The sequence below is a fragment of the Cynoglossus semilaevis genome, chromosome 10, assembly GCF_000523025.1.
Source record: "Cynoglossus semilaevis isolate Cse_v1.0 chromosome 10, Cse_v1.0, whole genome shotgun sequence".
Classification (NCBI taxonomy): domain Eukaryota; kingdom Metazoa; phylum Chordata; class Actinopteri; order Pleuronectiformes; family Cynoglossidae; genus Cynoglossus; species Cynoglossus semilaevis.
This window is the reverse complement of record NC_024316.1, coordinates 11,351,748-11,365,829: the sequence shown is the minus strand read 5'-3', so window position 1 is coordinate 11,365,829 and position 14,082 is coordinate 11,351,748. Positions and strand designations below refer to the sequence as shown.

The following is a 14,082-nucleotide window of genomic DNA, read 5'->3' as shown; positions in this document are numbered from 1 at the left end:
TCCCATCGATGGTGCATTTTTTTTACACGTGTTGCTGCTCTCTCTCCAGCTTCAGCCTGAGTCTTCCGGACAGTTCCGAGCTGTCAGGATTATAAACACTTGTATAAGCCAGCATGTCTGCGGCCATATTCAACAGATCTGATAAGCGGGGCATACAGATTTCTTTGTGAACACACTTAGGGAGAACACACACTGATTCAAAACCACACACACACCCAAATACAGGGATCCTTCAGGTTAAGAATGCTGTCGATGTTGTGTTTACGTCACGCTCTGCCACACAGAAACACTACTGATCCACTAAATTCCTAACGCGGTGCGGGGCCCTGATGGCAGCGGAGCCGTGGATGCCACCTGGCTGAGTGTGCGTGGGTTTTTCTCAGGATACTCCGGTTTCCCAGCACGGTGCAGAAATATGCAGATTGGGAAATAACATTGACACGAGACACGGAATGGACTGTAGTTGTGATTGTGATTCTAACTGGTTGTTTTTTGTCAGCACTGCAGATGAAGACGCATGATTCATGCTCCTTTTTGGTGACTCAATATTGAGCATAATCCCTTATGGACAGACTTATGGGCAAAATGGTTTTAAACTTGGTCAAAGAGTCTAAAGCTACAGATGCTGCATTAATGTTCATGGATGTTGTCTGTGTTACTTCTCTGACGTTGTACACCAAACCTCATCAACCACATATGAGACTTATGTAGAAGTGATTTAGTTCCATCTGGTAAAAAGTTCAGAGTATGAGGAAAATGATCTGCTCTGTAAAACAGTCTAGTGCCTTGTGTTTGCTGTTGTTGTCGTGGAGCGACACGCGATGAGGTTTGTAGAAAGAGAAACAACAACTCTCTGTGGCCCAGATTCAGCATCATGTCACTGGAGACGACGTGGTGTTTTTTGGTCTATTTTTGTGTGTCTATGTAAATCCAGTGTTCCAGGCGTAACGCAGCACCCATATGACATTACAATATGAAAAAGTAGAGAAAGTATGGCATTGGAGAAAAAGAGTTTCTGAGCCTCCTGGCTACTAAGAAAGGATGGAAGGAAAATTCCACACAGGTCAGAAAGAAGGAATTTGACAGAAAATGCCAATGACATCATTAAAGTGGAGGAGCAGAGAATAAAGGGATACCTTGTACCAGATATTAAACAGATTTCTGTATTACTTCTAAACTCAGGTATGCAATAAATTTCCCTCTGTTTATAAAAACAGACATGTAGCTCCCTTACTTCTTCTGCAGAGTATGCTGTAAACACAATTTAAACTCTCTGATTAATAATATGCTCTTGTGTGATTCTAGGGGTTTTCTTCACTGGTTTAAACACCAAGTTACTACACCTCCGTAAGACGGATTTTCAGTTGTTTTTTTAAATTCTAACTCTTGCACTCTGTTATTTAATAACCTAATGGATAACAGCTTTTTTTTTTAATTTTGCATTAAAAGTGAAATTGTTTTAAAGCCCTGGGTGTGCTCCTGGCAGGCAGTGTCATGGGGAGCTTCTGCACGCCTGTAGTAATGTCTGTCTCGGCCTCCCAGCAATGAAGACCATGGGTGTTGTAATGTCTGCTGTAATTCTTAAAGCTTTAGTAAAAACCTCATTCACCCCAGATGGGACTCCAACCCATAATCCCTGACTTAGGAGGCCAGCGCCTTATTCATTAGAACACTGGGGTTGATTATACACTGACGTTGATACGTCAAAAACATATCTCATATTTTCACCTGGAACATAAAAGCTAACATTTTAAGACTTCTGAATGTTAATTAAGGAATTGTTTTCTTTAATGAACAACTTCACTGGATGTACAGTATGTCTCAGAAAAATGTACCCAGAGTCACTGATGGATATTTTTTTAATGTCCCTTTTAAGAAAATAATAGAACAATTGGGATCTATGAAATCATTAACTGTTCTATTTGTAGGTATTTCTGATCCTGTGAAAATATATTTCTCTTTTCATTCAATGACACTTCCAGCTCTCTTGCGCCCCCTAAGGACAAAACATTCAACATTTTTTGTGTTGTGTTAATGTTTAATGGACAGTTCTCACTGAGAGGATCCGGGTGTGTACGAAGTATACACAAGATTTTTCTGTGATGCCGATACTTATGAGTCATTTTTGTCCTTAAACATTTCATCATCAGAAGAATGTCTTTGTGTTCAGTGGGTATAAAAACATGTTTTGTAATAATAAGGGGAAAATTAATCAACTCGTGACGCCTCCATTCAGACTTTCTAATCCATCATGGTTAGTGTGGAAAAAAAAATGAATAGAAGCCCAGTTTGTCAAAGTGAGAAAGAGAGGAGTATGATGAAGAAAGAGGAAGAGGAGGGATGAGAGGGACTGCTCCCCTGAGGAGGGAGACTAAACAATAAAGTAGGACAAGAAAGGAGGGAGCAAAGGTTAAAACATGAGGTGTTGACCAGGGAGTAGTGTCCAGGAAAAAAAAAAGACGAGATGACGTTATCTGAGTTATTGTTCTCACACTGTGACCGAGGAAGAGGAGGAGGAGGAGGAGAAGAGGGGATTAAATAGGAGGACAGAACATTTGAGTTCAGAGTTCAGGAAAGAAAATACATTTAAATGGACAGAATTGAAGATGTTGAGACCAAAAAGGCGGAGCCAGTGAAAATGAAATATAAAAACACATCTGAAAATATTACCTGATTTGCAGGCATTTACAAACACAGTGCATCATACAGTAGACATGGTGTGTGTGGTTGACTCTCATGTCTGCAGCTCAGATCGGCCTGTAATTAAAAACGTCTTGGGAAGTAGATATTCAGACAACAGTGACTGCAGGCGTTTCAGAAGAAATGATTGGTTCAACTTAGACAACTACCATTTTGAATACCTGAAAACAACAAAACTAATACCTAATCATTTTACCCACTTCTTTCACCACAATCACAACAACAAAGAGTGAGTTTTTACAATTTTCTAAATAGCGTGTTACAGATAGAGTTATGTTTTCTCTTGTCCTTTTCTCCTATAAATCAGGGCTAAAATGCATTACTGAATTACAAAGGTTACCTTATAGTCATTAAAGAAAGTGCACTGCCATTTCTGTAAATTGGTTTTCCTAAACAAATGAAAATAAAACTAAATAGGTCTTAGTTGAAGGAGAGCCATTAAAGAGAATTTACAGGCTCACAGTTCTGTTGTGGAAATCGTATACATGAAACGGCTCCGCTTGAACATAATTCTACTCAAGGTATTGGCCTTCACAGTAATACAGAGGGAGCCAGAGAGATGGTTTAATTAACAGTGGGAAAACCCTGAAGAGGAGCTTGGCCATTATTTGGAAATGTGAAGCTTAAAGACACAGGAAAGAGTAAGAAGAGGGACAGAAGGGACAAGGAGACAGAGGAGAGTGTTGTGAACATTATGGGAGACATTTTTTCAAAAGGAAGAGACCTTGAAAACACATAAAAATAAAAAAACACTTAAAAATATTTATATTTCTTGCCAAATATGGCACATACCACTTTTACCGGCTTTATTTCAGTGTTGTGGATTGTAATGTGTGCTAGTCAGTGCATTAGCTCAGGAAAAACAAAACTGTCCAAACAACTAATAGCTGTCCCTGCAGCCTCGGGGGAGCAGACATCTTCCTAATGGACGTCTCAGTGCAGAGACATCATGTTAAAAAACAGGAGAAACATGGAGATGGAGGTAACAGTCCTGGTCAGAAGGGAAAATGTGTCAGGAAGAAAATGGTGGCAAAGAGAATGGGACCAAGAGCCTCTGTGGGGGTTAAAGACTAGACAGCTGGAGGCAGGGCTATTATTGGAAAATGAATGTAGATGGTCACACAGAAATGAAGACGAGTGGTGCTGATGATGATGGTGATGATGATGATGATGAGGATGAGGAGGAGGAGGAGGAGGAGGCAGCTGTTGGCATTTTGGAAGGCTGGATTAGAGTTGAAACAAAGAAGACAGAGGAGTCCGTCCCGAGGGCTACGGCCAGAAAATTAGGAGAAAAATGAGCGGAGCAGGAGGAGGAGAAGGATGAGAAAGATAGGGGGCTGAAGCTGCAGGTCTGCGGGCATGACAAGACTATCTGTCCCTCAGGGGAAAACAGACTCTTTTTGTTTAGAGAGGAAGACACAAGAGGAATCCTCCAGAGAAAATAGGCCAGACATAAAGATGGAGAGAGAAAGAGTGAGACAGAGAACAGGGGAGGCAGGTCAGGGGGAGGGAGAGAGGTCAGTACCAGCAAGCAACAAAGACAATGAGACGTGTCTACAGGGATCCTGGGAACCTCAGGTGGACTCAAGCATGAAAGGAGGTGAAATGAGCACCTGAAGATAAGACTGTGAGAGAAAGTTTATTTATGAAGTGACAAAGACGAGCAGCTCCAGGTGACAGAGATCTGTTAGTTTAAGACGCGTCGTATCGGCCTCAGACATGTGGTAATAACGAGAAAAATAAAAATATCCAAAGGAAAATATGCATTTTCCCACATCTGCGACGTGATTCACTGAGTTTCCATCAATTTCTTCTTATCGTTTTTATTTAAATCAGCTTTAAATTAAATGCTCATCTCTACTGACTCACCACATATTTCCTTCGTTCAGAGTTTGTGGCTTAAGCTGCTGTTTTGCTTTGCCTCCCCTCCTGAAGATTAATGACATAAAAGATAGTACAGTCTCATAAATCAGACACAGGCAGAGACACAGCCGTATTGTGGAATGGCACTAAATCAGTCCTGAGTTAAACTTGTCACACAGCCGTACTGAACACTTTTTACCAACCTGAGCTGTAAATAACTGAGGCTTCTTCTTCAAAGTCTATGAAAAGAAAAATGTTCTGGCATCGTCTGTTGCAGGATAACTTTGTTCGCGGAGCTAAGGAAAAGAGACAACTTGAATAATTTTGAAGCATGAGGTGGGAGTCAGGAGTTTTCACCCTCCTGGCATTTCAAAAGTTTGCATTAAGTAAAGGCAGGTTTTTCAACTTTTGAACTTTTGGGTACGTAGAGTTTAAGACGCCCCCTAAAAAACAGGACACATTAATGCGCCCTCATTCAGAGTAAGGCGATATTTCCTTGTCCCTGTCAGCAGGTGGTGTATATTCACATTTCCTCCATGTTTTCTGTTTCACCTGTCATGGCTACTGGCAGATCCTTAAACTAAAATCCGTTTATATTTGTCAGTGTATAATGTGGGTTCAAACTTGTGTCACCTCTGAGCAAAGAACGAGTCGACTCGTCCATTTCTGTCCACTTTAACCAACACTCATTTAGTCATAGACTGTATATATACAGATGGACAAAGGTGCCTCCATTACAAAGTGAGGACGTCACTGTGTCCACAGTATACAGTACAGCCTGAGGAATACTAATGTCACTGATCAGCATCAATTTTTTATTTGAATTGTGGATCTTGATTTTCTTATTGCTTGTAGCGGCCAATCGTATTCCCCCTCCATTTTTTTCTCCCTTGTCTTCATTCCCTCTTTTCTATGTCGATGACAAACTTTTTCCTATAATTTGTTTTTGTACGTGTGTAGATTCACTTACAATTTCCACCATTTGGCTTTGATTTTTTTTTTTCATGACAATTTCGTTGTATACTTTAAAATGTTACTTTTATGATTTGGCGATGACATCAGAGGGATATTACGTGCAATCAAAGCCTCCATTATAGGTCTCCTTCAAACAAAGCTCGGTTCTGTGTCCACACACCTGAATTTCATTACCTGCTTGGCTCAAAGGCACGTCACCAGCACTGCTTATTTTTACAGTAATTCAGTATAACATCCTTACTTTGTTTGTACATTTAATATCCGCCCGTAGCCAAGTTTTCTGGAACTGTCTTTCATTTGTTGGTGTCTTCTTCACTGCTCACTTCACTTTTACCATTACACAGCTCCGACACACAGCAACAGTAGGACTTTGTCATTCAGGTAAACGATGGAGTACCTGAGTGTATTTGTTTGTGGCAGTCATAGGTTGGTTTTACAGATATAGATGTCATCACAGCCTTTATTCTACCAGATCACATTCCTAACATTGTTCAAATACCAAACAAAACAAACATACTTGAGCATGTTTGTTTCCAGTTAAGATATTACCAAGGTAAACACACAAGCACAGGAGCTAGTAGTTTAGTAGTAGTAGGTATCCAACAAATACTCCGAACAGGTAAAAAAAAAAAAAAAAAGAACTTGTGACTGGTGTTCCAGCTGAAATAAGAAAGAGCTAAAGGCTAGCATTACATTTAGCTAAAATGTAGCTCAGAAATGTGTCAGTGTTGTCAAAGGAACAGCTTTAAATGTGTCCAGTTATTAAGAGTTAACCAAAACATGGCTTAAACAAAGTCGAAAAGCTAATAATTATTCATGAAGCAGTTAGAAGTTAAAGAAACATTGATGATATAGCCAGAGAGTCAGCTGTAAGAGTCAGCAAAAGTTAGTTCTGATTAATGTGAAGTATAACTTGGATGAAGTATAAAAGTTATTGAATACAATGAGGTAGAAAAGTAGTGATGACAACAACAAGGAGATGCAGCTGGTCAGGGTCTTAGAGAACTGTGTGAGCACCTTAAAAGCAGGCTGATGAAAAAAAAAAAGCAGTAAAGAAAATGTAATGGAGTAATGTATTAAACAAGACATTGATTTAGTGAGTGTATGCGGCAGGCTGCAGACTGCCCATAATCCTCCCTGCTTGGACTCAAGGCCTGCTGATGGCTTTTATTATGGCTCCTGGCTTGCAGCAGCCGAGGTAGGAGGCAGCGTGTTTTCAGATTGTCCATCTGTCTTCTACTCGTCAATGCAATATCGGAGAAATGTCATGACAGGTTTTGTTTATTCTGAGTCAGGAACCAAGAGATTAGATTGAGGGTTGTCTCTCCTCTGTGGTGTAATGATTTGTGTTTTCAGGGCATTGAAAACATTGTTCTTTATCAGAGTCCTTTTTTTTAAAGTGATCCTACATTAGTGATAAGCTACACAAAAAACTGTAGTGTAGCAGTTTAAATGATAGCATTTCACAACCCCCCCCCCGCCCTGAAGACTCCCAGCCCATAATCCACTGAAGCCTCTGAATCCCACCTTTTTTTCACCACTGAAATGCAGCCTATCTATCTTTATTTTTGTCTTTTTACTAAACACAGGCAACATTGCTGCGATCCAGAACTTCCCGTTCTGACTTGTTGGACTAAATGATATGCTTCCAGTGTGTTATCTTTCCGCAGCCTGTTCTTAGCAGACATCAGTCTGACTGGAAGGTGTCTGTTCTTTCCTTTGGTCTGTAACCTCCAAGGACTGTGTATAAATATTTGGTCTACGGTAACTGCACAGTCCATACCTGTGTAGGCGTCCTGTGTCTGTGTTTTGACACCTCGGGTTTCATTAGTGTCTCGGAGACGATCTCAGGACATTTAGACGTGTCTCTTCTTTCCAAAGTTTTTGGTCTTTCGCTTTCACCAGCTCTGTTCTGTGTAGCTCCAGGGTCAGTGAACTTCTTGTTGCTTCTTACTTCTGTTTTTGACACTTTGAAATAGTTTGATGACTCACATCTCCTTCAGCAGCTCTGTTAGTGTCAGCAGTTGCTTTTCTCAAGTCTGAAGAAATCTTTTTCCGTTATTTTTTCCATCATGCCTTAACAGCTAAAACCCTAAACTAAGTTGCAATTAAGTGAATGTATATTTAGAACAGGGGTGTCAAACTCATTGTCACGGGGGCAGGGGGGGTTAAGGCAGGGCCACATCAGCACAACAGTTCCCCCTGAGGGGGCGGATGTAACTGACAGTATAGCTGTAATTACTCCGTAACGTTTTAATAGTTTAGACAATTGATTTTTTAAAATCAATGTTTTAATAGTTTAGACAATTGATTTTTATTCATTCAGGTTAAAAATGTTGTACATTGCTAAGTAATAAAAACATAATTCATCAAGTTAAGAAACTCAGCAGTATGGACTTTATTATAAGGCAACAAGCTACTGTGGGCCCCACAACATGACTTGACGGACCGCATTTGGCCCACGGGCCTTAGGTTTGATAAGTACGATTTAGAGCATTACTATGTTAGGACAATAATTAGGTCACTTACAATATTTTTTACCTGTCCAGATAAGAAACATCCCATTGGTTAAAACAAACCTGTGTTCAAATAGATGTGGTTCCTATTTAAAGTCTCTCCTTAAAAAAATAGATTTTGTTCCAGCCTTTAATTATGTCTTCATCGGTAGAACTGTAAGGCAGCCTGACTCTGTGTGTGTGTGTGTGTGTTTGCCTAAGTGTGTGTTTTTGTGTGTGTAAGATGAAATGAGATTAGACTTCCTGCAGGGCTGTCGTTCCACAGAGGCCACCTGAAGCAGCAGGAACGACAGGAATGTGGGACTCGGGATACGCTTCGCCATCCCTGTCGCCACAGCAACATCACCGCCTCAGTGTGGGAGAGCGGAGGAGATGAGAGCAGAAGGAGGAAACAAGAGAAAAATAAAAGCAGAGAGACATTCAGATCTTGTTAAAAAATCTGTTTCCAAACCGTAAGGTTGCCACTCTCTGTATCTCTGTGTCTCTGAATCAGTCGTTCTGTTCAGCCTTTTGTTTTAGTTTGTTTCTTATACTTTAAAGAATTCTGAGTGCCAAGTCACATAATGTATTTATAGATTATCGCAGGCAGAACAGTCACAATCTCTGCTCTGAGGTTTTACACTTTGACGGTAAAATCAATTCCAACTCCTGCCTGAGACAGAAAAACAAACTCCATATTTTTCATTTGTCGGATGAAATCAAGGTAAAATGAAACCAGGATGAAGCTTTATTGAAAATGTGAAAAATGTTGAGGGGAGAAAATGTGTTTTTTAAGGCTGGTAATACTGCAAATACTGTCGTTTTCTTTTTGTTCTTTTAATCACTTTCTTTCTAAGTTTGTAAATTGTACATGAAGTAGTTTGTGTCCTGTTTCACCATCTGTTTCTTTTATTTTTAAATCATTTCACCAATACAGCATTCCCATCTGTTTGGGCTTTTAAAAACAATCCATATTTTGCCTGAGGAGAGAAACCACTTGATGTGGATGATACGACATGATTATATTATGCAAGAGCAGCTGCCACGGAAAAGTTCTCATATCCGATCTTTTTAGTTTTTCTTCTCCAACATCTTAGACAAGGTTACAGACTTGACCTCAAGCAATAAATGATATTTTCATTTAAAAAGAAACAACATTTCTTCAGGCTTGCTTGTCTCTGTCTGACCTTGTCCTCCAACTGCTGTCTCCTGTCAAACCAACAACCTCATGTCCTTCAGAAAGACATCAATTCATTCTATTCCCCTGCAGTCTGAGAGCTTCACCTTTACCAAAAAACAAATCACAACGTCCTTATAATCATCCCACCAATCTTCACTTATTTACTTTGACCTCTCCACGGCTCAACCTCAGTCTCTGTTGAGAATCAGGTGGTTTCTCACATTGTACGTCTGAGTCACTCTGAATTAAAAAACCCAGAATCATCAACTCTGCCACCTCCAGCTCTGCCGTCTGTCTGTGAGACAGTGCCACTGTCTCCGAGCCGTGTGACACAGCAGGTGTCACACTCATCCTTTAATCCTTCCCTCTCACTCTTACTGCTTCTCTTTCATACGGGCACTGACACTTGTTTCCGCCCACTCCTCCTTCTTACACCCCGTTCTTAACAGATTTTGTGCAGTGTCTGTCGAACAGGAACGTGACGCGCTCAACAAGGCATTGTTCGTATCTGACAGTAACGATCAGAAACTCCGCACTGGGTTTGTTTTCATCGTAAAATAGGTTCAATTCTGGGCTGCAGTCTAATCGTTGGCCTGGTGCCAAGCTGCTATTTTAAGCTTTAACACATTTTTTTCAAACTTGGTAAAGGTAACATATTAGTGAAGAGACTGTGGAGAATGTCCACAAGGTGAAAGGATACATTTAGCTTAGTCAAAGCTAAGCTAACAGTCCCAACACCCCAATAAATATGCAAATTTATACTGACTTTTTCATCTCAAAAATTCTTAAAATTAAATTAGTTCTACCTTCATTATTTTCTTCTCCAAAGAATGTAACTCCAAATACTTTTCTCACACTGTTGCTACCCACTTGGAAAAATGTGAAAATACAAACAGAGGGCAGTAACCCTGAGTCCTTTGGTAGAACATTAGTGTCACACTGATGTCTAACAATACTGTTTTTTTCCCTGTATATTTCTTTAAGTTTAACACTAAGGCACAAACACAGAGTTCAGACATTTTCAGTGTGACCCAGTAAATTTCTAGCAGCACTCGTACTCGTGACTAATGAGGTCATCAATCCACACTCCACCTGATTATGATGTGTGAGGATCTGCAGTTCCAGCAGCAGCATTAAAGCCAGGAACACATATCACACATGTCCCCCCCCCCATGTTTTAAATAAAGAGTGAAAGCTGCAGCGCGACGTTGGTGTGAATGTGAGTGACAGCAGGTGTCGTTTGATGCGGCCGACTCAGCACTCGGCTCTCCCACTGTGGCTGGTTATTAATGGCTGCAGATTCATTACAAGCAGCCACTCGGCCATGCTGCCAACCCGCTCGATGCTATTAGTCACAGGGTTGGACTGATGGAGATGCACACACACACACACACACACACACATACACACACACTTTCATAGTGAACATACAAAAGACCAAACCCTACTGTTACATTTAAATGTAAACACACACATGGTCCACGAACCTAACACATAAACATAAGGTTGCGTAACTTTTTTTTCTCCTTCCAGAGGACATCTTCATCCTCCAGGGGAAAGACAAGAAGAACCCCCTCATCTACGGCCTGTTCACCACATCCAGGTACGTATTGAATAAAACAAGAACATCAGAGTACGTTTGAATGATATAGTTTGTGCACAGTGCCCGAGGTGGTGGCCTGTTGATGTTTACCCGCTGGATAAATGCTGAGGGTAAAAAAAGAAGCAGAGAATCATTAGTATTGATCAACATTCCTGAAAATCCTGCAGATATTTTTAGTCCTAGCTGTTGAGCAGAATCCTCTCTGTGTGTGTATGGAGCTGCCAAAGATGTACACTCTTTAGTTTCTCCAGTTTAATCCTAGATTATTTATTGGATAATGTGATGTGGAAACGTAGAAAACTATTTTTGCCAAGTGGTTAATTTAATATAAACCTAGAAAACTGAGGAAACAGTGAGATAACTTTCCTATTTCATCACAATAGGAGTGAAACATAGTCAACAGTACATCTGTGTGTGTGTGTGTGTGTGTGTGTGTGTGTGTGTGTATGTGTGGCTTTGGGGGGTTAAGCTTGACTCAGATCATTCTTTCCTCATACGCAAACAAACTGCCAACCTCCCTCTTATTCCAAAACATCTTATTATGGCCCAGAGGAACTCCGAGACCTCCACAACCAGAGGAGAAGTTCAGAAGGTCACAACGTCCAAAACTTTGTAGCAAGATAAATATTAAACAAAATGCATGAAACATAGAGAGTGTAAAATAAATAAAGAGACTGTATAAACCGTCAACCTACCTTTAAAATTGACGGCTAAACATGGAAAATGTGAAGCAGAAACAGACTTGTTTAGATTTAAATGGATGTGTTTATAATTATGGTCACAATGACTATTTGCTTGCATGTCAGCGAATTTCATTACATTTGAATGAATCCTGGGCCTTACTGTCTCTGTTCCCAAACACATGGAGTTTCTTTCTCTGAGGTCTTTAAGGTTGTACTCTCTTAACTTTACTGGGTCATAACTTCTCAGCTCGTGTGTTGTTGTTTTGCTCTGTTTATTAGAGAAACGCAATTTCTGTCAGATAACGTACACATCTCTGTGTATGTGTCTCTGACTTTGATTTCGATTTCAAGCTTTACAGAGCCCCAGGGACAGGACAGGGGGAAGATGTTTTTCTGCTCCATCTGCAACAGAGATGTGACATAAATACAGGGAATGAGAAACATAAGGCAGGCAAACATTTTATGATGAAGAGATGAATTGAAACCAGGCTGCGATTCAAGAAGAGAAGCTGTTATTAAGAGGCACCATCAAAGACAGATAACAGGCACCGATAACAGATGAAAACAGGCACTAAGGCTGAGAGTGAAAGAATTAATAAAGGCGACTTAAAGACCGACATAATGAGTGAGTGAGTTGGGGAGTAAAAAAGCCTGCGTGCAGTTTGTCATTTCCCCCAGTCTTGCTGACAGGCACCACACGATCTGAGAATAAGGCAGTTTCAGAGGTGGATGCCAGAGCTCCACAGTAGCAGCAGCAGGGGTATGACAGCACTTGGCACGGGCGAGCAGGGAGTTGGTTCGTTTCTCGGGTTTTGGAAAGAGCGTGGAATCTCAGTGGGGAACAGACAGAAATCCAAAGCATCGTCCAGGGTGGGGTCCACGACCACAGCTCCGGGAGTGCAGAAAGGTCATTCCCCTCTGAATGGAAACTGCTCTCTGTAGTGCAGTCATGATTTTACTCACAAAGCTGGTTTTGTCTGCTGCGATGAAGACAAGTGAGGTTCTGTCCCACATTTCAGTCATTTTTATTATATTTAGAAATGATTGTGTCAATCAGTGACAGGAAGTTTATTCAAATTAAACAAATTGGTTTTGGTCCATTGAGTGTGAATTGTTCAGGAGTAACAACGATGTCGGTTTATTCTACGGTGTTGTTCCACCAGTGGAAATACAAACAGTTGTCTGATAATGTCATCGGAAAACATTGATCGAGGGGTCGTTATCCAATCAGATGCTGAGGGTTATATTGTCCACATGCTGATGTGCAACCCCAAGAATGGGTGGTTAGTTTTTCTAGATGGGGGGATTAAGAATAAGAATAATCCACATATGTGGATTATCTGCTGTAGTGACCAACCCGAAGAATGGATTTGCCAAATGAGACTCTCAGATATTACTGTTTGAACACTTGGACACAGAGTAAAGAAGCCAATAAAGATTGCAGGCCTCGCCCCTCTCATCAAACAGCAATGTCACACGGGAGACACAGATACTCGGGGGGGGTATGTTATGTAATGAACACAGCCAGTTAACCAGAAAGTGAGCAGAGCTTTTACACTAATAAATCACTTAGTTGTTGTCTAACTATATTAGACTATAATCTCTTTCTTTATCTTTCTAGTAAACGTTCAAGTTTCATTTAACAAATTGGGTTCCAATATTATGTCGATGTCGATCATATTTTATCACCGCTTCGCCACGTTCACTGACCTTTGTGGGATGGAGACATAAACACCTTTTAGACTGGAGGAAGTGAAGACTAAACAGTATGTGTCAAGTATCTAAATTGAGTGAAAGGCTGGTGACTCATGACAACACTGCCTTTCTATCTGTTTTCTTTCTAGCAGCTCTGCCCACAGAACACTGTTGGAATCTTTCTCTCTGACGCACTTTGCCAAAATAAATGTGAGCCATAAACCATACGGAGTGATGGGCTTAAAGCATTGCATTCATCCTATCTTAGGGTTGGAGCAGATTCATTGAAATGAGCGTTTAAGCCTAAAAGCCACAATGAGTCAGAGCCCTTCATACAAGTCACATTTGTCCTGAAACTACTGCTTTTAGAACCAGGACAGTCATAACATTACATCATGAACTGTTTTTTTCTGCTGCTTTTAATATGATTGAAACTCACTGGTGTCGTGGCAAAGACCTTCATGCATTTTTTCCCCTTCTTGTTCAACAATAGTGATATTCTGAATGGATCAGCCATCTGTGTTTATCGAATGGAAGACGTTGTTCGAGCTTTCAAGGGAAATTTCCTGCACAAAGAGGGCCCTCAGTACAAGTGGACAGAGTTTACAGGCAAAGTGCCCTACCCACGGCCCGGAACTGTAAGTTAATGTTCAAACATAAAATGACACATTCTTCACACACAGTTAAAAAGTAAAAAAAAAAAAAAAAAAAAGTCAATCTAAGGATCAAAAATTAACTTGTATTTTCAAACAGGATTGTGTTCTGAAATTTGTGGTATCGGTGTTTTTTTCGCCCATGTTAATTCAGTGTCCAAGCACCACGTATGGAAGCTACAGTTCAACCAGCGAGTACCCCCTGTGTGTTCTCCTAGTTCTCAGGGTACCACCG

At 40.6% G+C, this 14,082-nt stretch overlaps 1 protein-coding gene across 1 annotated transcript in view; it reads left to right on the top strand.

Annotated features, from left to right (window-relative positions):
- The window catches only part of sema3h (sema domain, immunoglobulin domain (Ig), short basic domain, secreted, (semaphorin) 3H), a 51,370-nt gene that overhangs the window by 28,963 nt on the left and 8,325 nt on the right, over positions 1-14,082 (top strand). Inside the window, exons 9-11 of the mRNA XM_008318750.3 lie at positions 10,747-10,816; positions 13,688-13,832; positions 14,002-14,082. The exon at positions 14,002-14,082 is cut by the window's right edge and continues 30 nt beyond it. Coding sequence (XP_008316972.1) covers positions 10,747-10,816; positions 13,688-13,832; positions 14,002-14,082 — 296 coding nt within the window. The remainder of the gene's footprint in view (positions 1-10,746; positions 10,817-13,687; positions 13,833-14,001) is intronic.